Consider the following 25931-nt stretch of genomic DNA (forward strand, 5'->3'; position numbering starts at 1 on the left):
GAACTATCCTATCTTTCAAGTTGGATGAAACTGCACACAGTGTGCCAACTTTTATGAAAATCGGTTTGGTAGTTTAGGAGTCCATTGCGGATAAATAACGTGACACATAATTTATACCCAGTAAACACATTTACGTCAAAATGATATCAAAATGATATTGCGCTATGTCAGGATTTACGTAAGATATAAGTCAGATATGAGTCACATGTAAATCATTATTTCACACTTATTGACGTAAGACTTTTGCGTAACAAATATGATATTAAGCTGACCTGACGAAACAAAAGAACAAAAAAGCAATAATGTCATACATATGTCTAGTTGTTGCCGAATTTCTTACTAGTATATGACGTATAATTTTTTTTTCACCCCGGGATTTGAACTCGGGAACATACGATTACTGGATGGACATTACTACTGGATAGTGATCTGTCTCACTAAGCCATACGAACTTGTATTAATTTCTATTATATTACTAATACATATATAATTAATAAATATTAATAATTATAATTAATAAATGATATTAAATAATAAAATATAACATAAATTAATAGTATAAATTATAATTAACACGTTCCATGCCACGTGTACCACCGGTGGTACAATAACCATTAGACATATTTATTTAATGCACTGAAAATATATACTTATAAGATGACTTACCGTCACCGTTTTTTTTAATACGGTTTTTTTTAATATATCCAACTTTCTTGTGTACTGATTTCTGTCTGTGAATATCTTTTGAACGCTTAAATTAATCGCCAAAATATAAAAAACCATCTTTATAGAGCAGTTAATTTCCAACAAAAATTTGTATTGCGCATTATATAATAGTCATTTATTGTCGAGTTATAAAATTCACAAAAAAAACAAAATTAAATTTGTCTTAAAATAATCAAACTTAAATCTTCAATATCATTCAAATGGTGAGGTTTATGGAAAAAATATAAGATACCTTTTTTGTAGAGCATTAAATTTCCTACAAAATTCTTCTAGAACATTTTTCTGTACAATCAATTAATGATGAGGTATGAATTTTATTCTATTGGACTGAGAAAAAAAATAAAAAACTGCGATACGGAGGATCTTCCTATTAAAATTAAGAGCTCATATTTGGTGAGAATTTTTTTATGGTGTCTTGCAACCCATTTTTCCGTGGCACTTGTAAAAAAAAAATAATTGATTTTTTTGACCCACCCTAATATATATATATAATATGGGGCATTCCACGTTAAATCGGTCATTTTTGACCCCGACTTCTTTCGATTTGGCTGAAAGTTTTTTATCCTATGCTAACCTATGAAAAACAATTTTCAGAATTTTTTCAAACTTTTTTACCAAACCCAAAAAAGATTTTTAATTTTTGAAAAAAATAGCTCTTTTTTTTAAATGGCTATAACTTCTTTAAAATTGAACCTATTGGAACGTTTTTTTTTAAATATTTGTTTTTAAATGTACTTTTCAGAAAAAAATACAAAAAAATTTCAAAATTATAAAATTCATGAAATTTTCGCATTTTTTAAAGAAAAACCGTTATTCTCTCGAAGTTCGCCATTTTTCATTTTTTTTTTCTAGAAAAAAACTTTGTCTAAATCTGCGATTATCTCCGCTAGTCCCAGAGTAAGCTGAGTTTGTTTCCTATTTTTTTATTTAATTAAAAAATTTATTAATTTATTTTTTTTGTAAATTAAATTAATGCATTTAAACAGTTTTACAATATTATATACTTAATTTATAGTCTCAAAATACAAAGTTAAAAAAAAAAACATTTCAACCTTTCGTTTTTTGCTGTAAGAATATGATGGAATTATGACGTCATTTTAAGTCAGAACAAATGACTTTATATTGAGATCATAAATAAGTCACCATTAAGTCATGTCTACGAAAAAATTTGCAGATCACTGTATGACATACGTATGACATCATTTTAAAGACTTGTGTCCACTGGGTATATATATTAAGATAAGATATGTTTTATCACAGTTATATTATTCATTGATAAATTATATAATTTTTGTATATATATATCATAACCCGAGGTAGTTAATACTATTATACGTACTATTTATTATTTTAAATATGTTATATTTTCGTTCATTTCATTGATTGTAATACGGTGAAATAAGACATTGACGTTCGTATTACCTTTGAATAGAAACAAAAAAATATTGAAAAGTTGATATTTGTTGTTGATGTCTCGTATGAGATAATCTTCGTAGTCTTACCGAACTGAACGTTTCTATGGAGATAGTAATCATACTTCCTGCTGTTATTTCGCACGGTTTTGAGGATCGCATCATTATTAAGACGAGTACTTTTTTGCAACGAGTTGAAGTATTGTACCAACATGCTTGAACCCTATAATTATTTAATAAGAATAAATATATACGTATACTTATTTTTTTTAAACAGTATTTAATATTTATAATTAGTTAAAGAAATAAGCAATTATTTTAATCATTTTTAAACAAATTATTTTTCCTACTAATGGTAATGTTTTCAAATTTTTACAAAAAGTAATATATGAGAACAATGTAATATCCGATATCAAATTGTAATCTGATGATTTAAACCTAATAACCCAATATTTTAGTATTAATTAATTTTTAAATTTTTATACATTCAATAAAAATGTTACATAAGTTAATCACAAAATTGTTCTCCCAAGATTAATTGTAAGAATAAATTGTAATCAACTGAAAGTTTTTTTTATTTCATATTTATTTTGCCAATATTTAGAACACTTTTGTAAGACATATTTTTTTAATCATTTTTTAAGTGTCTTATAAAATATGATATGAATATTTATATATCTTTCAGATGAATTAATAGTAAACGACATGTAATACATGTTTATTAAATACTTTTATAAAATCATCATCACAAACGTGTTTTTATAATACTTGTCTATAATTTTTTGTTTATAATTTAACAAACTGATTTCAACTTACACGCTGTTGTAAGGTACATTACTATAATCCAATAAAAACTGTGCTTGCCAGCATTGCCATAAGAGTTGGACAGTTATAGATATAAAAAGCGCACTAAATCTCACAGCTTCGGCAAAGTCATTAGAATGTAATAATATCTACAAAAATTAGTTATAAATAAACAATATATATATTAGGGTGGGTCAAAAAAATCAATTATTTTTATTTACAAGTGCCACGGAAAAATGGGTTGCAAGACACCATAAAAAAATTCTCACCAAATATGAGCTCTTAATTTTAATAGGAAGATCCTCCGTATCGCAGTTTTTTATTTTTTTTTTCAGTCCAATAGAATAAAATTCATACCTCTTCATTAATTGATTGTACAAAAAAATATTCTAGAAGAATTTTGTAGGAAATTTAATGCTCTACAAAAAAAGGTATCTTATATTTTTTCCGTAAACCTCACAATTTGAATGATATTGAAGATTTAAGTTTGATTATTTTCAGACAAATCTCTTTTTTTTTGTGTGAATTTTATAACTCGATAATAAATGACTATTATAAAATGCGCAATACAAATTTTTGTTGGAAATTAACTGCTCTATAAAAATGGTGTTTTATAATTTGGCGATTAAATTAAGCGTTCAAAAGATGTTCAGAGACAAAAATCAGTACGCATGAAAGTTTGATGATGGATATCTTTTGAACGCTTAATTTAATCGCCAAAATATAAAAAACCATTTTTATAGAGCAGTTAATTTCCAACAAAAATTTGTATTGCGCATTTTATAATAGTCATTTATTATCGAGTTATAAAATTCACACAAAAAAAAGAAATTTGTCTGAAAATAATCAAACTTAAATCTTCAATATCATTCAAATGGTGAGGTTTACGGAAAAAATATAAGATACCTTTTTTGTAGTGCATTAAATATCCTACAAAGTTCTTTTAGATCATTTTTCTGTACAATCGATTAATGATGAGGTATGAATTTTATTTTATTGCACTGAGAAAAAAATAAAAAACTGCGATGCGAAGGATCTTCCTATTAAAATTAAGAGCTCATATTTGGTGAGAATTCTTTTAAGGGTTCATTCTGGTTTATACGCCGAAAAAAAGGCTATTTTCACGATTTTTTTTTAGGCTTTGTAGAATACATATACATATGAAAGTTGTTGGGTATGATAAATACACTATAAAAGTACAAGAAAAAAATTTTTTTTTATTGTTTTTAACGTTTTTTGACATCCAAAATGGTTGACAAACGTGAACCCGTCAAAAGTAGGTATGCTGTTGGCGAGCATCGAAATTTGAGAACGGGTGATCTAAAACAAAAAAATTAAACAGTTTTAAATTCAGTATGACAATGGCAATCGGGTATGCTAAAACTATCAATTTGTATGAAAACAGAACAAAATGACGGCCATTTTTCGAAAAAAGAAAAAAATCGTTGATTTTTTTCGCAGTTTTTTGTAAAAGAAAAATATAGTAAAAATTAATATTCTGACTTGGTTATAGCATGCGAGATAGCTATTCATGTTTAGAGTATGTGGTTAAAATTTCAGAAGGATCGGTTGAGTAGTTTCAGAGATATCATGCCCGCTAACCGAAAAAACGTTGTTTCGAGAAAAACGCGTTTAAAGTTTCTTTTAACAAATTTTTAAAAAGTCTGACTTTATCTTATTCTGCGATGCCTGCACCTTACAGTATGCCTTCTGCTTCTTCAAAATACTCATTTTCTTCCACTCTAGCTTTTTTTTGTTGTGTCCTGGCCTCTATCAAAGTTTCTCCGCTCAAACAATTGGCTAAGCGCACGCGCGTGTTGCAGCGGTTACTAGCGTAATTGACTGCGATAGGGCCAAGTTTTATCTCCAAAACGTGCATTATTTTCAGTATTGGATCAAAACCTTCGTTGAATATACAAGCTGCCAATTTAAAAGCTATTTCAACAATTTTTTTACCATTAAATAGGTGTTTAGGCGCTATAGCCCAAACGCATTTGTAGAAGCACTCATTATTATTTTAAATGTGTGGCCACCTAAACATCTTTCAAGTAATTCTGTTTTTGTCAGGTCAATATCAACCATTTGTTTTTTGCTGCTATATTCATGCAGAGACATTTCCACTTACATCATCGCAGATGGTTTGTCTCCTCTATCTGTAATATCTCTATGTATTTGGATCGCAAAATAATATACTTAGACTGCTCGGATCGTTCTAAAATTTTTATATGATAATTCTACATATGTCTACTTTTGAAAAATGCAAAAAAAAAAAAAATTAATTTTTTCAAAATGATAAACTAGAATGAACCCTTAAGGTGTCTAGCAATCCATTTTTCCGTGGCACTTGTAAAAAAAAAAAAATAATTGATATTTTTGACCCACCCTAATATATATATATAGGTTTTGCACTTTAAATTCATATTTTTGCAAATTAAATTCGCCCCGTTTGCAAATCTTTTTCATCCTTTTGCTTTTCAATTTGACTTGTAATTTATTGAAATTAAAGTACAAAACGTATATTTTAAAATAATAATTTTTGTTTCATTTATTTAGTTGATATTATTGTCTATTACCTGTGTACCAGAAACGGCTAAAATTAACACGTGAAGTCCTAAGGTGAATAAAAACATTGCCGAAAATGAACCTTCTATGAGCTCGGAAAATCTATAAATAAAAATTTGCAATTGTATTTGAACGAGACAAATGATGTTATATTGACACTAACTCTATAACTTTAATGTGTTTTCGTAGACAATCTAAAGCCGTCCAATAATTTTTGTCATCGATCTTATTAATGTTTAAACTGATTTTTAAATTTTCATCTTCTCCAATATGTTCCAATTTGTACCTGAAAAAACTTGTTTTATCCTATTATTAACTGTTAATTATTAACAAAAAAGCGATTCATATTTGCAACTCTATCAGACATTTACAAATACTTGATATTTCTGACTATAATTCTAATAATCGATTTACAATTGGTAAAAAAATTGAATAGATTTATTGCAATGATTTATTTTATAAAATAAATATTTTTAATATACATAAAAAGACAATTTAATCAAATGTTTGTGCAACTTTTGAAACATAAATACTCGTTAAATATAAAATATATCAAAATTATGATAAAAAATTAAATTATAATTAAATACGTACACATATTTATTTTCTAAAGTTTCAATTTAATTAATACACAAGCTCAATTTTTTCACAAATTCTATGATAATATTTACGTTTGATCATTTGATATAAGAAAAAAACGAGATCTGATTCTTACCCGATCACGGCAAATATTCCGCAGGCGTGTTGAATGAACGATATGTATATTAAATTAATAGAAGATAAAATAAGCATATGATACATAACAGTAATATATGAATGTATAAGTATTTCGTAGTAATGTTTTTCGATATCGAGATTACCATAACGCAAACGATACGGAATCGTCTCCAATATATTTGTTGAGTTATCAAAACTTGTACTCAATATTCTAACTATAGGTTGCAGAATGAACATGAAACCAGTGAAAAACATGTAAACTGTAACACGATGAAAAATAGGTTAAATTCAATCTTTTATTATTATTATTATTATAATTATTATTATTATCAATGGCAGATCATAGTTGAACCCTTGAAGTGCACATGGGGCGTTTGACACCCCAACAAATTTTTGATCTCTCGAAAACGGTATTGAATTCGAAAAAATGGGTTATTTGTCGCCATCTAGTATTAATTCAGATAGGTATAAAATCTATTCTATTTTAAAAAAGATGTATGAAACTACTTTTAAAAAAATTGCGAAGTTTAAATATTAAATAGCGGCTTCAGGAGACGCGTTCAAACACGTTGGGGTGTTAAACACCCACAGTGCACTATAACTAACTTTTACCAAGTGTGAACTTTATGGGTTAAAAATACCGAGATGTTGTAAATTTGTAAATATATATTTATGTAAGTTGTTCGAGGATAAGTTAACAAATTTTCATCCTATTTTTTCCTGAAAATATTCAAATTAAATTGAAAAATATTAAAGTGATCTTGATTGAACAAAAAATATTGTTTGTGTGTGCTGTTGATTTCAAAGAAAATGGTACTAAGATGCGAAATTTTTTGATAGTATTGAATAAGTGTAAAATAATGTTAGTAGAAAAATAATTCCAACTCGTAAAAAAAAAAATAAAAATATAACAATAAAATAAATAAAATACTTATTTGTATATAAACAAAAAATGTGATCTACTGTAAAATAGTTTTACAGTATTTCTGCACGTGCTGTCTCAGATAATAATAATTGTTATCAAATTTAGATTATGTCATACTTAAGTAAAGAATAGCCAATTTTCTTCCTTGTAAAGTATACGACTTTAATAATTCAATTTCCATTCTTGAAGACAAACATTGCCAATCCTCAAAAATTGTATCGATACATTTCTTCAACTGTGTAAATCCATTTCGTGTGACGATCTCTCGAAGATTTTCATTCATTACAACTATATATAATATTTAATATTAAAATGTAAATATGATGTACCTTTTTCGAATTATACATAAGTCCTAAGAATTCTGCCCCACAAAATAATGAAATCATAATATTTGGTATACAATCGATCACTTCGTCCATGTCATCTCTAACTTGAATCAATTCTGATAACTGAATTAAGAAATAATATTATTCAATTATTTTTCAAAAAAGTTAAATCTATTTTTTTTTGTTTTTTTTTTTTAGTATTAATTTGTTTTTTTTTATACCAAAGATACTAAATTATTAATAACACATAAATACTGAAAAATTAAATAAAGATTGCAAATTATACAAAATTATTTAGGCTTCCTTAGAATAGTGTCTTCTTAAAATAATAAAATAAATTAATATTTAAAATATTAACTAAATCAAACAATTTTTAATTCTTTTTAATATTAGAAAATAAATAAAAGTTTTTTTATCTATCATATTACAATAGTGTTTACACTAACTATATATGCAAGCAACTATTTTATAATTCCATCTAATTTTGCAATTTATTAATAATATCAATTTTTTAAGAGTTTCATTACAATATAACCACCACTGTTATATACAATAAATAAGATTGTACCAATATGAATGCCAGTAATTAAAAAATAATTTTAATCCTTGTTAGAATATTCTAAACAAAGTTGAAATTATTGACATGGAAGCTTAAATATAAAATGATTACTATATTATAATATAAGAATGTGTATACAAATAAGTATAATACCTGTCCAAAGAGAACACCTTCACTTAAGAATAATGTCATCACATAACAGAAACATTTAACGAGTAACGTTTGATATGGCCATAGTCCACATATGCGCATAAAGAATCTTAAAACTTTATAATATTCTTTATAATTGTCTTCGTGATAGAATTCCTGTGACATTATGTTCTTCTTCCTTCTGCGAGTATTACAATATTAAATATCTTTTACTTTGATCTACTTCTATCTTTCAACTATAATAAAATAGTCTTCTTTAAGTGAGTAAAAAAGGGTTCGTTGCAGTTAGGGTTAAAAGAGAATTGTAATTGTAACGTGTCTTCTACGTTTATTAAAACTTCTTCTCGTTATAAATAATTAAGTATTCGGTAGTGTTACGTTAAAGAACAAAAGTGTTTATTATTTATTCGGACAATGATGATATATGTGGATTTGGTAGACTTGCGCAGTTTAATAAATGTACTTTGACACAACGAAATTATACAAGTTAAACGTGATATTTTTTTACAGCGTTATGCCGAACGAAAATGTGTGTAAATAAAAAAATTATTGGGTGAGAAAAATACGTTATAAATTATTAATTTTTTTTTTTATACCTGTTTTGAAAAAATAGCAAAAAAAAACACAAAAGTTTAAATACGGGATATGAATCAAAATCAAAATATGCAATGAAAACTGTATAATAATATACATGTGGGGTGCGAGAATGTGAGTGAGAAGACTGAAGCATGAGTGGGCCAGAGAGTATCGGGTATAATCAAGCCGAAAATAAACAATGTAAAATAAATAGTTGAATAGCGATAGTGAGAGCGTCGCACAAAGAAGTAGATTAAAGAAGGGAAACCAAGAGGCAGTCATCGTTTAGTAGCCGAGCAAAGAAGGCGTTTTACCATCACTGTATTTTTACTTCTTTATATTAAATATATTGCATATCCGTGAAGAGAGGTTTTTCTTTCTACATCAACCTATTAATAACACCGCGGAATTCTTTCCTTTTTACTCGTTAGATATCCTTTAGGAAGACTAACAGGAGAAGGGGAATCCCACATACATGTTATGGTTAAACTACAGCAATAAAAGAATACCTTATTGAAAATATCTATCGTCAAACGCGTGTATAAAAAACAGACAAAAGGGATTGCAAAAGTGATTGAAAATTTTGATTATCGTTGTAATTTATACAGCACCGAATTGAATGCATTTATTAAGAAATGTACGTATAAGATTATTTGCAATTTATTATTCATATTACAAAATGTATTAAAACATATTTGTAACTATTATTGTTCGCAAACGTTTTATTATTTAAATATATTGTATTTGATTATATACAAAATATTATTTCTTAAACCATTTGCATCATGTTATTAATAATGTATAATTTGAAGTTTACTGATACAAAGAAAACAAAATTACAAAACTAAAAGAAGCATTATAAAATCAACAGTTGTGTTTGATTACAGTAAAAGCAATGGATGAAGTTTATCAACAGTTGTGTTTGATTACAGTAAAAGCAATGGATGAAGTTTATCAACAGTTGTGTTTGATTACAGTAAAAGCAATGGATGAAGTTGATGGAAAATATCGAATTCTTAACAAATTTTTTGTATGTTACAAGAAAAGATAATAGATTCATTTTTTCGGTATAATAACTGCTATATTTTTTGATCATTTCAAGTATAAATATATACTTGATTTATACATACTGTATAAAATTATTAAATTTAATTTTTAAAATTATTTTCAATGTATAACTTTATTGAATTTTAAACAAATTTAAATATTTAATTCTTTTCATACGCCATTTTGTTTTTCATTTTTTTGTTGTTGTTGATCATTTTTAAATATTTTTATCTCTATACAATAAATAATTTTTATGAAAAATTATAAGAAATATAAAATTGAATATAACAATGTAAATTCATGAAATATGAATCTTTTGAAAATGAATATTTTTAATTTATTGTATAATATAAAACTTAATAACATTTATACAGATTGTTTTTATATAATAGAATTACATTAATAATGCTTGAAATATAAATTAAGAAATATTCAGATCAATTTCAATTAAAAATTAAGTAATTTGAAAAAATTGTGAAAACAAGTAAAGAATGGATCTTTTGAAATTACATAATATCAATGTTGATGATAATATTGATATTGACTCCGATAATGAAGACATAATTATACGTGCTCCAAAACGCTATTTTCGAGATGTGCAAGATCCTTTTGATTTTTATTCAGATGTTGAATTTAAAAAGCGATACAGATTTGACAAAAACAGTATTATGTTTGGAATATTACCACTAATAGAACCGAATTTATAGAAGCTATATTAGAAAATCAGAAGCTTTTTAAAAACCTTTTAAAACCTTTTTTTTATATATAAATATTATATATTAATTATATATATATATTAATTATTAATTATATTATTATTATATTATTATTTTTTATATATTTTTTTATTTGAATTGAAATTTAATTTTTTTTTTATTGAACGTAACTTTTAATGATCTGCAATTGTATATTTAAATGATAAATTTATAAAATAATGTATAATATTTGGAATACAATTATGAAAAAAAAAATTGTAAAAAATTGGAAAAATATTTTTGTATTTTACTATCTGCGATTCTGGTATTATAATGTACTCATTGCTTTAATAAAATATTGGTAGTAATTTTCTTATTTTCTTTTTTCATGTGTGTGTATGATACATTTTAAGCGAATCAAATTATCGGATACATGAGAATTATTATGGAAATCGACGAATATAAATTAAAATTATCTTAAGCGTCATCTTATCAAAGCTAAGCTTAAGTCACGCATGATACAAAAGTCTTACCTAAGATCATCTTAATGTATTTCTATGAATACTGTAGTCTTAAAAGCTATAAGACGAGTTTAGCTAAGATAACCTTATGGTCTAAGAGCTGGCTACATAAAAATGCATTTATCTGCTTCAAGATTCATTTCTATTGAAAAAAGTACCGAAACATAAATATTGCTTGTAATTTTATCGATTTTAATTGACAAAAAAAATTTTTGAAGTGAAAACTTCTTTAGAATGGGAGTGATCTGAAAAGTAAATAAACGGAAACGGAGCTATGAAACGGCTGCTATACTAAATAACGAGAGGAAAAGAGACAAACATATAAGATTGAGCCTGCGAGAGAATGAGACAGAATATAGCTGTACAGTTTTTCCTATTCTCGGTCTCCTCTTTATGCTATGCTTCGTAGTTATCGCTCCTGGTTGTATATGTATGTGTTTGTGTGCAACTGCATGGACACATATTATGTCGATACCCGAAATGTTTTGTAGGAAGGAGCGATAGAAGGGAAGAAGAATAAACAGAAATAAGCACGTAGGTATGCGACAAAAGTATAAGGTCCAAACGAACCGACGGTCGAAAAAAAGAAAGAAGGTGCGTGGACTGTTTTTATTTCACCAAACGTGGTATTTTTTTTCTATTTAAAAATGTTTCTATTTTATTGAAAAACAATTAATAAATTATTTATTTCGCAAATATTGTAATTAACAATTACGAAATACCTACACCCCAAGGTCGGTTCCTTATCATGAGAAAAGAATTATAAAAACAGGGAAGTCTGTTGAAATTCGATCTACATTTATTATCTTTATTAACGATGCGATAATATTCATGCTTATAGTTTTTTTTACAACGTGTCATATCTTTTCTATTTAAAAATGTTTCTATTTTATTGAAAAATTAGTATTAAATTCTTTATTTCGCAAATATTATAATAAATAATTATGAAGTACATAGAATATATAATAATTGTATTGTCTGAAATATTTAAAAAAAAAAAAGGATTACCAGATTCATCAGAGAAAAAGAATTAGAGAATACTGTGGAATAAATGAGGAGCAGCTGACAAATTCCATTCAAAAGCAAGTAAATTACTGTTATATTTTTATTTTGTTTCTTTATGAAATATATTTGATGCATAAAGACAAAATATGTCTATTAAATTTGATTTTTATATGTTTTTATGAAAAATATCCAAAGAGATGTACTGACCCATGCATATATGAAAATTATATTATAAATTGTGATATTTGCGTATTTAAGAAACTTATACTAATTTTTCAATAAAATAAAAACATTTTTAAGATGTTGAACGCCCAGCGTGAATCGGTGGAGCTTACCACGGAGCTGAAATTTGAGACTCGTAGTGTACACAGTTCGATAAGCTGAGAGAGCGATACGATTCAATGCATTTTTTTTATTTTTCGTTGTTCAGATCTTTATTTAGACAAGAGTATTTAGAAAGATAAGTTTGTGATCCAAAAAATAAGGACGAGATATGTTATAAATAATAATAGTCCAGTCAAAATAGCCCTGAAATCGGGTTTTTGAGCTATACGGCTGAAAAAATATGAAAATTATCAGAAAAATGCGTAAAAAACTGTGGGCAAAGTAAACAAGTTCTCAACCACCGGGAAAGGGGTGAAAAAAATTAAAAACTACCCCAAAATACGATTTTTGGATTATATGTTGAAAATATCAAAAAAAGTTTTAAATAAAAGTTGTAGAGCATAAAATTTTAGGCCTATCTCTCTCAGACCTTTTTTCTCCTAAAACGCACCCTTTCACCCCTATGACGGTTCAAAGTACTAAAAAAATGAAAATTCAATAAAAAATATAAAAATTGGACTTTTTAAATTTTTTTTTTAATTATCTTTAAAAAACTACAAAGAACAATCGTAGGGAAAAAAAATTTTTTTTATTCATCCCTTCTATTAAAAATCAAGGGATGAAAACGGTTTTTGCTCGATATTTCGCTTAAAACGGGTTATTTAAAAAAATTTTCTTTTTCATATGAATTTTTAATTTATTTTTTAAATTTTGGTGTTGGATTTATATTTATAGATAGTTACCTGTAGGAAATATCCCAATTTAAAGACAGGTAATTAGTCCCTTAGTCCTACGCCTTTGTAGAAAGAAACAGAAAATGAAGCTATCTTGCTCTTACTCATTGTGACATAGGTCGCCATGGCACGCATGCGCAAACTTGCACGCTTACATGCGTGCAAGAGAGATAGATAATCTATTGTTGGCTTCGTCTCAATGTAAACAGTATAACGCGATAAAACATTTTTTCTTAAATATATTCTCTTTTTCTTATATATTCTCTATAGCTCGAGAGTCTCGCGCGCATCTGTGACAGCATGATAGATTTTTGAAAATATCTCAAAAAGTAAGCGAGATAAAGCGATTTTGTATTAATTATGTTTTGTAGACAATTTTATTTGCTACAAAAAAGGTCCAGTACTAAGATATTTTATCTCCCTTACTTTTCGAGATATATTAAAAAAAATATGATTACTCTCTTACCTGATACTTTTTATTAAGTTTCACCACTGACAAGGACAGCGCAAGGTCTTGCCTTCTCTAATTTTGTTCAAATTTTGCAGGATGATAGATTTTGCTTACCTTTTTACGAATATATATGGTTATAGGTGCCACTACTCAATAATTTTTGAGATATTTGCAATTAAAAATGCTTATGATGCTATTTAGTGTTCAAATTTACTTCTGAAGTAAGCAATGGTATGTAATAGGTTTAGTATAGTGACAACGATTCGGCGATTTGTTCCAATCCGAGTTTTTTAGGGTTCGAATCTTGGGAGGTAAATTTTTTTTTTTCTATTTTTATATGTAAAGATACATAATAGAGTTTAAATAAGTTGAAAATGAAATGTCTTAAATGACTAGAAACCTTATAAGAGTTTTATTTTTCATTAGCATTTGTATATGTTCTCAATTCTCACTATTTTCAAAATAAATATCTTGACTAGACTGCTAAAATTTCTCAAGAAATCACGAAAATATATCAAGACTTTTCTTATTTTTGTTAATTATTAATCTTAATCAGTAATTAAGACTTTCCTACGCTTGGGTTAATAAAATATATCTTTATTAGATCTTTCATTGCATTTCACCAGAACCTTCGTTCAGTCCAGCAGTATTTTCCATGTTTTTCGTAACGTCTTTATTTCATCTATCCTAAAATGTTTGTTATATAGCGCAAGAAAGTAGATGAAAACGGGAAATAGAAAACCATACTAACAAAAAAAATTTTATACCTGAGTTTCAACAAAAGGATTATTTATTTTTACCTAATTTCTGACGAATTATATTTCCTTTGATAAATATCTTACCCTTTTGGTGACTATTTATAACTATCGCATTCAGCATTCCGTTTTTATTGCTTGAATTGTGAAAAGTGCACTTTTTTTCAGTTATGCCATCCAGAGACCATACCGGTGACCCTTATTATATTATAGTTATAATATTATAATAAATAAATCCTACAATTATCTTACTCTTAAAACTGTCCATTCGTCTCATTCTCTCGAAACGTAGATTTTTGAAGGTTTCACTTCTAACATGTGTGATCTGCTCTCATGATTTTTTTTAATATTGTTACGTCCACTAATGGTCCGTCACAGGAGGCCGCTGTCATCAGTCTTTACTCGTTCCTTAAAAGGGAAAACTCGAGGAGTAAAAACAAATTTAAAAAAAGTCCCCAACCGGTCACGACCTTTCAGTCGTTTACACAGCAAAGAGGAAAGAAGAAAAAAGTTATGCCTGTTTCGGGTCAGCCCAGTCAATCAGAACTTTACCCGGGATAGGCTGTTGGATACCAGATACCGGGTGTCGGACGTTAGATGTTATTAATCCCCAAACTAGATGTCCACCAATTTTAATCGTTTACCTTGTTTCAGGAGCCGACAGATCAGAACTGTAATCCCTTTTGTGTTCACCAATCTTGATGTTGGAAGGGAGTAAACAGGATTTAATCACAATCACCAGGTAGAACACAATAAAGTATATTTTAAAAATAAATTTAGACTTATAACAGGTTACACAATAAACACATCGTTTGACAAAAACACAATTGATACAAATTTAAAATATAAACAAGTCGTTTCACAAAAACACAATTGATACAATATTTAAAGAAATTTACTTAGAGACTATTATAAACTCACTTAGATTTTACTTGACTAACTTAGACAAATTTAGATGGATTTAGACAAACTTATGCAATTTTGACAATTTTAGACGCGTACTTAATAATTATACTTAGTAGACTGATTTCATGGACGAACGCAGCATCCCAAGAAGCGTCCACCCCGGAAAAGTGGGAGTACCTCTCACGCAAAACGCTTTCCCCACTACTGACTTCCAAACCGTGAGACTCAAGTCAAGGAGAAGAATTCGCTGACAATCACAATTCTCGGAACTGAATAAATATTAGTCACTATCAAGTGCGAATTCTCTAAAGAAAAAAAAGTGTCAATTACATTGGAATGTTATTAAGCGCGAATTCTCCGAAGAGAGATAGGGTTCAGTTACATTGGAATGTTATCAAGCGCGAATCCTGGGAATCGCGCTGTCAGCAAATATGCACGTGTGAATATTTCATGCATACTATGAATAAGAAATATATTACGAAGTTGAAGATCGTGTGAATATTTTATGCACGTTAGAATAATAAATTCGAATAAACCATTCCATTATAACGTCGACCGATAAAGTCAGTACTGGAAGAACCAAATGTCGGTATAACCGCCCCCGCTTACTGACTGATCTGGTAACCGACCGATATTGTCGATAATGCAGTTCCTTTTATGAACGACAATAGATCATTAATATTCTATCTTACCCATCCTACAAAAATGCAAATATCGATAGTCGTTCATAGAAAATACAAAATTATTTATGCGACAATGAGAAAATAAGAATAGAAAGTAACTTGAATAAAATATTAAAGTACATAATCGCAAAAGACCAAAGTAAATTAGCGCAAACTAAGTAAACGATTACAAATTGATCTAATATCTAATATATATATATATAAGTAAAATGAGTTTGTTTACTCACAAAAATTGAAAAATAGCAAAATTTTATCTAACATCATTTAACGTAATCATAATAGGAACTGCTTTAACACAAAATTAGACACATTATTTATATTTAATTCATACAATAATTTACCAAATATCAGATTTTGGGTGCAGTACACGAAATTCGAAATTAGACGTCATTGGACGTGACATCTCCCCCCTTAAAAAGAAGAACCCGGGGATTTATTCCCGTGGTCTTCGCAACGAACAAAATTTTAGAAGGGTCTCGTCGTCTGCATGGAATTAAACTCGCTTACCAGATGTATCGTCTGTCTGGCAGCCTCTCGAATCCAAAATTGATTGGGTGGCACCGGAAACGTCGTTCGAAGGTCCTGATTGTTCGTGCGCACCGCCTGGAGTTCAATTCCATCATCTAAATTTTGAGTTGGCCGAGCGTCTTTCCCGTGCCCCAAATGGAGGAGTAGGCTCGTAAGTGAGCCCCAAATTGCCCTCAAAATATGTAAACTCCACCCATACACAGTGTGTAGGACGTACCCTCGAAGAATAGAATCTATTAATTACTTAATTATCTTGAAAATAAACACAATTCCAAGAATCGCTGAACTGACCGTCCCAAATTTTAATTGACCGTACCAAATTTTTGATGTCACACTTTCCGCTAGATCACTAATACCTTTTTCACTCACAAAATCAACAAGGTTTAATTTATCCATTTGAACTTTATGTCCAGCTGCCTCCCTCGCGATAGTGTTCAAAACAGACGGTTGCTCAATAGTAAACATTACAAGGTCCCTTAGTTTATTCAAATCCGCCTGCGTATAAATTCCACTAGTTGCCAGCGATCCCGCGTCGGTGTATTACCATTTAATACCTGTGTCTGGTTGCAAAATATGGGGATCTTTCACATACGTTGGTTTTGGAAGCAGCTGATACCAGGTTCCCTCAACAAAATATTCCTGTAGGAGTAGTGTGCTGCACGGTCCCTCGGTATCCTTACCGACCAAAATTCTCGATTTTGGTTTTAAATACATACTTAAATTTTAATATGTTACGGGAAGTTCTTTATAACACTTTTCCGAATGTCTCACCTTCACCGAAATCGGGGTGCACTTAATAATATGTGCAACCTCACCGGCCACCACCGCCACGTACCCCGGCTTTTTCATAACCGTGTACGCAAACACGACAGGGAGAACGTTCGCCAATGCCAACGCGCTTCGAATAACCTGTTGCTCCAGGTTGCACTTTTGTCGCAAGATGTTGATGTAAAGAGCCTCCAGCTGGTCACGGTGATTCTTCTCGACGTATACAAACTTTGAGTTTACATAGGCGAACAGATCCATGTTGTCGGGTGTTATTTTCGCCTTTGTTGTAAACGTACGCCCACGTTGGGTTTCTAAGATGAATAACTTTGGATGTTTTGTAGTGACCAGGGTGTAACCGCAAATATGGAGCTCGTTCTTGCCCATCAATGCGAAAGCAGTGTCTCTCTCCGTCACCGAGTACATTGTTGAAACATATGATATTGCAATTGGTGACATAACTTTCGTGGCGGTCCCCTCGTACAGTGCCGCATACTACTCGAGGTTGCACGATGATCCGGGAACGACTGTCCAGAAAGCACAACCATTTTCGTCCGTAAAACACGTTCCCTCCAAAAAAGTGCACGATATATGACCCCTAAAAGAGATCAAATTTTCACCAATTTTCACTTTTTCCGTATATGTTTTAATGTCTGCGCTCACTACACTTTGCACAATCACATCGTTCCACGTACCGTCGGTATCCGAATACTGGGTGTTCTGGCACCTACCGTCGGTGGTAATGGAACCCTCCAATGTTACACTACGAAAGTCCATCGAATTTACATGTAGTCCATTTATTTGAGTGAACGAATTTAGGAAATGTGAACCAGTATTAATAATAGTTTTGCAAATGTCCAAAGAAACTTCTAATAAATAAATGCGGCGCCCGTTGTGAACCGCCGATATGTGCGAACTCATACCGCAATAATAATCGTTTGGTGTATTTCGATCTTGCACTGATACACGCGCGCAGTATCGTAGTCAGTCAGCTGTAACAGCTGTACGTGCGTCGTCGACTTGTTGGGTGATACAGCGGATAGATTACATTCTCCGGTTTCCAGCAGTGATACTGCAGTGATGTTAGCAGATGTACCGCCACAGTCGTAGCCCAAGAGAGCAAAGATCGAGGTGACGCAACAAATGATAAGGCAGCAAATTTCGGAATACATCGTCTCTGTTGCAGATGTAAAGACAGTTACAAAACAAAAACAAATATAATAATAGAATATAAATACACATATATGTATGAAAGCATACTAATTTTTGGACTTTGACAACTTCAATTTATCTCTATGCACAATCCTGCTTCCATTTTTATAACGGATTTTAATATTGTTTTTAGGAAGCACCTCTAGAATTTGGTGGGGACCAGTGTATTGGTTTCCTAATTTAGACGTCGGCTGTTTCAAAAGATAGACGTTTTGTCCAATTTTTAGTTTCTGACCGCGAGTATTTCGATCGTAATAATATTTAGATTCAAACTTTGTTCCCACCAAGTTCCGTCTTGCTGTCTTTTGTGCAGTTCTAATTTTATGAACTAAATCCGAATAATATTCTAAATAAGTGTCCTCTAATCCGACACCGGTTAATACGTCTACCGAAGGCACATTCGCCTGTATCACAAAGACTAATTCATGAGGGGTGAATTTTGTTCCCACATGTGTGCTAGTGTTATAGGCAAACATTGCGTGAGTGAGCCATTCATCCCACTCGCTTCTTTTATTAATATAATGTTTCAAATATTCGGTAAGGAAAATATGTGTTCGTTCCAAAGATCCGTTCGACTGCGGATGAAATTCAGTAGTTTTAATTTGTTTACAATTATATTGTTTACATATTGCTCTTAGTAGCGAACTCGTAAAATTTGTGCCTTGGTCTGTTAAAATTGATTGTGGGGCCCCAAAAATATTGCAAAAATTATGTACCATGCCCTCTGCAATGTCAGTGGACGTAGCAGATTTGAGAGTTACTGCAACGAAAAATTTGGTTAGGGCATCTTGAATGGTGAGTATGTATTTGTTACCCTTTTTTGTTTTCGGTAATGGGCCCACAATGTCAATGGCAATCTTTTCAAATGCCGCTCCAGGCGTGTCGGTGAGTATCATTGGTTCCTTAGATTTAATCCTAACTAATTTCTTCATTTGACAGCTTTCACAATTACCTATAAATTCTTGAATGTCCTTTTTCATATTTTGCCAATGATACTTTTGACGGATTCTATTATAAGTTTTTGTCACACCTTTGTGACCACCGACAAGCGAGGAGTGACATTCCGCTATTATGTCCTCTCTTCTTTTTGCCTCTGGAATCAACACTTCATTATGACAAATAACTATTGTACAATTTTTATTTTCAAAGGTATTAATAATTTTTTTCAAAATACGTGACCATGAAATTCCGTCCAAACCTTGGGTCCTTGAGATGCTGACCGATGTTAACCCAAGCTCGCGTGTGACGGATAGCAAAGATCCAACAGCTTCAACCAGCGTTTCAAATTTAGTGGCGTTCACGGCCCGTTCTTTAATAGGAATCGCTATCAACTTGAATTTACCGAATTTTAGTACCTTAGCGCGTCCCAGCACCAGTCCTTCAAATTTTGAAAGTTTATGTACTTTATTTAAAGCCTTTGCACCTTCGTCACACGGTGTACCGATAAGATCCGTAAATATTACTAAATTGTCACGTCTTAGATTCAATGAGTCTCTCGTAACTCCTACATTGTTTGTTACCATTCTCAAATGTGTGATTTGACTAGTCTGAGACTGAGGAAAGTACAGTCTGTCATATTCGGATGAGTCATTCGTGCTCTCGACGTTAGAGCATTCATCGTCCGTAACCGTCCCTGTAATTGGATCAGCCGCATCAGGTGACGATGAAGCAAGATCATTCATCTCGTCAGCTGTCTCGCTGACGTCACAGTCCCCGTCGTCATTCATATTTTGTCTAATGTCAAATTTAGTAAGACTGTCGTCTGAATCAGACATATTTATGGGGAGAATGTTTTTACTCTCCACCGGATTTCGCGACAACGCATCTGCGTTCGAATTTGCAGTTCCAGATTTGTATACGATTTTGAATGAATATTCCGCTAACTTAAGACTCCACTTAACAAGTATAGAAGTAGGATCTTTAAGTGATTTTAAGCAAACCAACAGCTTGTGATCAGTTACCAAAACAAATTCCTTGCGGTAAAAATATGGCCCAAAATAACTTGTCGCGTAAACTATTGCCAAAAGTTCCCTTTCAATTGTCCAATAATTTCTTTCAGACTAATTCAAAATTCGCGAACAGTAAAAAATAGGCAGATCCTTTCCAACATGATCTTGGCTCAACACGGCACCGATTGCATAGCCGGATGCGTCAGTCGTTACGTTAAAAGGCAATTCAAAATTTGGATACTGCAAAATAGGTTCTTTGCACAAAGCGTCACGTAACGAGCAAAACGCATTTTCCTGGGCATTTTCCCAGCAAAAAAAAGCATCCTTTTTCAACAAATTTGTAAGTGGTTTAGCTACTTTGGAGAAGGCAGGAATAAACTTTCTATAATACCCGGCGAGCCCCAAAAATTGGTGAATTGATTTTACATTATTCGGACGCGGAAATTCCTCAATTAACGGAGAGCTGTCTAAATAAAAATTAACCTATTTGGTTAATTTCACGATTCATTTCTATTGAAAAAGGTACCTTTGGTATAGTTAAGCATAAATCTGCAAGTCTGCTATCGCAAAACTGGGTTCTAAAGCGGGGGGTGGGGGTACGATTAAAAACGTGAAATTTAGGTGTGAAAAAGATCATAAGGTAGACGGATTCTAATTATGGAAAAAGCTTGTATTTATATTAAGGAATCGCGAAAAAATATTAGCAGACAAAAATTTTGGGGCTAAAGCCTTGGCAGACAGCTTGATAGAGCGCGCTATAATAGCCCAAATAACATAAAAACTTTCTAAAAACTTTCTAAAACATTTCTTGAAAAGCTTTAAATCTTCTAAAAAGATTTCTAAAAAATCTTTCTACAAGGTGAAAATGTCTGCGTAAAGAAAATATTTTACTGATAGAGTAATCTTTTACAAGTCTCTTAACGCGAACATTTTCACTTTATAGAAAGATTTTTATATATAGCTTTAGCCCCAAAATTTTTGTCTGCCAATATTTTTTCGCGATTCTTTAATATAAATGCAAGCTTTTTCCATAATTAGAATCCGTCTACCTTATGATCTTTTTCAAACCTAAAATTCACGTTTTCAATCGTACCCCCCCACCCCCCACCCGCTTTAGAACCCAGTTTTGCAATAGCAGACTTGCAGATTTATGTTCAGCTATACAAAAGTTACCTTTTTCAATAGAAATGAATCGTGTACCAAATAGATCAATTTTTACGTAGCCAGCTCTTAGACTATATTAACATCAAATTTTGGTAATTCTAAAAATTGGTCTCTAATGCAGTCAAGATACAAACAAACTTTTAGTATCTGCGAAAAGTAGATACATTTTTCTACATGACTACATTAATATAACCGATTATGTATCATAGGAAAAATGTGTATATTAAAGAAACCAAATATTTCGAAGATTATTACATGAGATTTTAGTAGACTAAAAAATTTTTTTATAATGCAGTAAATCTACAAACATCTTTCGATTGCTGAATAATATAGAATGTTATTCTAAAATAATCCTTGTAATTCCATCGATATTTTATAACAAAAATTTTTTTCATTAAAAATATAAGAATCTCCTAATATATAAGCATCTCATTTTTGTAATCCTATAATTTTTCTCTAATACAGTCAAAAAACATACAAACTTTTATTATCTGCGAAAAGAAGATACATTTTTAAACATAGTTATTGTAGGTTAATCGATTTTGTCTAAGAAGAAATTTATGTGTATTAAAAAAACGAAATATTTTGAAGATTATGACATCGGGTTTTTGTAGACTAACAAATTTCTTACTGGTGCAATAAATCTACAAACATCTTTGGATTGCGGAAAAATGTACAATTGTAATCGAAAATTTTGCTTGGTATTTTATCGATTTTAAATGACAAGAATTTTTTTCAATAAAGATACAATAATCTACCAATATATTAGGATCCTATTTCTGAAATCCTATAATTCGAATTTTCGGTTGAATTTTCAACTTTATTAACATAATCAACAAAACAATCATAAACTTCAGATTTTGCTCTAATTGTATAAATTGATGAACATTTGCTATAATCGTCAATAAAAGTTAAAAAATATCTTGAACCATCAAAACCAGTGGTTTTATGTGGTCGATTTAAATCAGTATGTATCAGTTCCAAAATTTCTGTTGCCCTAGACCTCCTATTCTCAAATGGCAAGTTGTGCATTTTACCCTGAATACACGTACCGCACTTCAAATACGTTGACTCCAGTTTATCTGGTAAACTTATAGCCAATTTGTTTTTTCACATATTTTCTAGATAACTAAAACTTACATGACCTAATACTCTATGAAATCTCTCCTTTTGTATCATATTCACTTCACACCCTTTTTTCTCCATAAAACTATACATTTTATATAGTCCGCAATCTTTATATGCTATTGCCACTACTCTTTCTTGTTTGTTATAAATCTTCGCCAAATAACCTATAGAAACAATTTTATACTTGTCTGTTATCTTCCTAAAACTTAAGAGATTTTGGTCCATATCTTTCACATAATAAACATTTGAGATGACAAGAACACGTTAACTCCATCAACTTCAAAATAAGTTTAAATATTACCTACTTTGGTACCCTTTAACATTCTTCCATCTCCTACCTTAACTGTTACTGGGTCTTTTAACGTAATCGATTCAAAAATATAAGAGTCATTATTCACAATATGATCCGTGCAACCACTATCCTTCCTGCGTCACAGGCATACGCATTTATATCTTCCATGCTATCTATTTGTGTCAAAAGCGATTCTGATGATACCTGATCTGCACTCATATTTCCACTACTGCTTCCTGCCGCATCTTGCTGTCCTGCTATGTTGCCACGGTGTTCATATCCTCATCCTCCATAGAAGCCTCGTTGTCTTCCTCGACTGCCTCCTCGTCCTCTGAACTGCTGTGTTAACCGTTGCTGATGCCAATTTCGAGCATCTCCTCGCACATATGTTCCACCTCTTCTTGCAGACCTTTTATTTCATACACTTTGGCAGTCTTTCTTAAAATGTCCTGGTTTACCACATCCAAAACAACTATAATCTTTATTTTTTTCTGCTTTAAATACCCTGCTTTTTTTACTACCACTATCGATTATGTTCGAACTTTCCCACATGCTTATTTTATTTTTCAAAAATTCACAATTTCTGTCTTTTTGTAGCAATGCGTCTATCAAATCACCTATGTAACTTAATGAGTCCGGTAATGTTCTTAACATGTAATTTAACTTTTCACTTTCGTCCACTTTACCACCCGAATTTTTCAACTCATTTATTAACTTTTCAAACTCTGAAAAAAACGCACTAGAACTTTCAAAATCTTTTAGTCTTAGTTTAACTAATTTATTTCTCACGCATATTTGCAAATCGGATGACTCCTTTAAGTACAGCATATCCATTTTCTTCATTGTCTCAAAAGCTGTATTTTTTTCACTCACAAACTCTAACTGATCGTCTGTGATACTACTGTAAATATAGTTCATTGCTTTCAGATCCCTTTCTTCCCATTGATCCTTATCGTCAGTTGGCCATTTTTCTCTAATTGCCGGATCAATTCATTTTTTCAATTTCAACAGTAGTAATACCCTTTTTTTCCATATACTATAGTTTCTTCCGTCAAATACCGGAACTTTAATATCCTCGTTGCTTGCCATTGCTCCTGTTTCTTCTTGATTGGTTCCACTATTTTCTTTTAATCTACCGTCGTCTTTATTATCAACCTGAGTGTATTTGCTTAACTGTCTTCTTGGAGTTTCTTCTTCTTTATTTGTTTCTTTTTCTTTACATTTGTTTTCCAGATGATCTTCTATTATCCTTCTACTTATCTTTCTTAGATCATCCAATGTCAACGAATCATAAATCTCCTCCTTATAATATTTGGACAAAAACTGTATCAAACCTTCCTTACTTTCTGTGCTTGCCCTTTCTTTTTCTTCAGTATATCTGCACAGCTTTTCTAAATCTTTAACAGTTACTGTAAGTTAATCGATTTTGTATCATAGGAGATTTATGTATATTAAAAAAACGAAATATTTCGAACAATAAGACATCGGATTTTTGTAGACTAACAAATTTTTCTATGATGCAAAAAATCTAAAAACATCTTTAGATTGCTAAATAATGTACAATGTTAATCTAACATTTAGCTTGTAATTTTATCGATTTTAAATGACAAAGATTTGTTTCAGTAAAGATGCAAGAATCTACTAAAACATTAGCATCAAAATTGTGTAATCTTGTAATTTTTCTCTAATGCAGTCAAAAAACATACAAACTTTTATTATCTGCGAAAAGTAGATACATTTTTCAACATAGTTACTGTAAGTTAATCGATTTTGTCTAAGAAGAAATTTATGTATATTAAAAAAACGAAATATTTTGAAGATTATGACATCGGATTATTGTAGACTAACAAATTTTTCTATGATGCAGTAAATCTACAAACATCTTTGGATTGCTGAATAATGTACAATGTTAGTCTAAAATTTTGCTTGTTATTTTATTGATTTTAAATGACAAGAATTTTTTTCAATAAAGATACAATAATCTACCAATATATTAGGATCCTATTTTTGAAATCCTATAATTTTTCTCTAATGCAGTCAAGAAAAAAACAAACTTTTATTATCTGCGAAAAAAAGATACATTTTTCAACATAATTACTGAAATGTAATCGATTTTATATCATAGGAAATATATGTATATTAAAAAAACGAAATATTTCGAAGATTATGACACCGGATTTTTGTAGACTAACAAATTTTTTAATGAGCCAGTAAATCTATAAAAGTCATTGGATTGCTCAGACAATTTTATAAAAATGTTTATTTAAAAAATTTGCAGTTTGTCTAAATCCGTCTAAATTTGTCTTAATTTGTCAAGTACAATCTATGTTCGCTTATAATAGTCTCTTAGTAAATTTTTTTTAAATATTGTATCAATTGTGTTTTTGTGAAACGACGTTTAAATAGAGGTTGATACAGGCTGATACAAATACAGGCTGATACAGCCAGAAACAAATTGTCGATTGTAAAAGACAGTAATCCAAAAGTAAGATTTATCAGACAGATTGTAACATGCAACTTTTGTAGAAAACAGGCGCATAGTGAAAACTATTGCTGGCAAAAGAACGGCAGGGGGAGAAATTTCGGTGAACCGAACGGGAGTGGGGGTGGTTCACCCCAGGGCTTTAAGGGCTCGGTTCCAAAGCGGTGTAACTATTGCAAAAACTTTGGTCATTGGAAAACGGATTGTAAAAAATTAAAATACATTGAGAATAAACGAAAGTTGGGAAACGGGGTGGGGGGGCCGATATCAGACGCGCGTCGGGTTACCTCTCCGGGTCCGCGTCCTTAGTCACCGACGGCAAAACCAGGACCGTAACAATCTGAAAAATAATATATGAACCAATTACTTCGGCTCCCTTTGTCGCGTGTACCTCAAGACAGCTGTCGGGTACCGTGACGTTATTGATCGACACTGGCGCTCAAGTAAATTTGATAAAGGTGGATACTTTACGAACAGATACTAAAATAGATAAATCAGAGGTTTTACATTTGATAGGAATTTCCCCGGGAGGT

The 25931-nt window shown here is 30.6% G+C and overlaps 2 protein-coding genes across 3 annotated transcripts in view; both read right to left on the bottom strand.

The window, feature by feature from the left end:
• Window positions 1-18365, bottom strand: part of LOC107072913 (uncharacterized) — a 31637-nt gene extending 13272 nt beyond the window's left edge. The window contains exons 1-3 of one of the 2 annotated variants that reach the window (XM_089178025.1): window positions 16386-18365; window positions 14934-15500; window positions 14542-14697 (exon numbers count right to left, since the gene is read on the bottom strand). The gene's annotated coding sequence lies outside the window, so the exon portion shown is untranslated. Of the gene's footprint in view, window positions 1-14541; window positions 14698-14933 lie in introns of both variants that reach the window. The other variant, XM_089178024.1, reaches the window with a different exon arrangement.
• On the bottom strand, window positions 2098-8346 carry LOC149030753 (uncharacterized). The gene is made up of 9 exons (XM_089178026.1): window positions 8185-8346; window positions 7453-7595; window positions 7264-7400; window positions 6220-6481; window positions 5668-5790; window positions 5516-5606; window positions 2955-3091; window positions 2229-2361; window positions 2098-2148 (listed from the first exon to the last, which is right to left on the bottom strand). The coding sequence occupies exons 1-9, from the start codon at window positions 8344-8346 to the stop codon at window positions 2098-2100; spliced, it is 1239 nt and encodes a 412-aa protein (XP_089034152.1).
• Window positions 18366-25931: the final 7566 nt, after the last annotated feature.

This window comes from Polistes dominula, unplaced genomic scaffold (genome assembly GCF_049000335.1).
Source record: "Polistes dominula isolate Pdom_NZ unplaced genomic scaffold, Pdom_raw_medaka contig_77, whole genome shotgun sequence".
Classification (NCBI taxonomy): domain Eukaryota; kingdom Metazoa; phylum Arthropoda; class Insecta; order Hymenoptera; family Vespidae; genus Polistes; species Polistes dominula.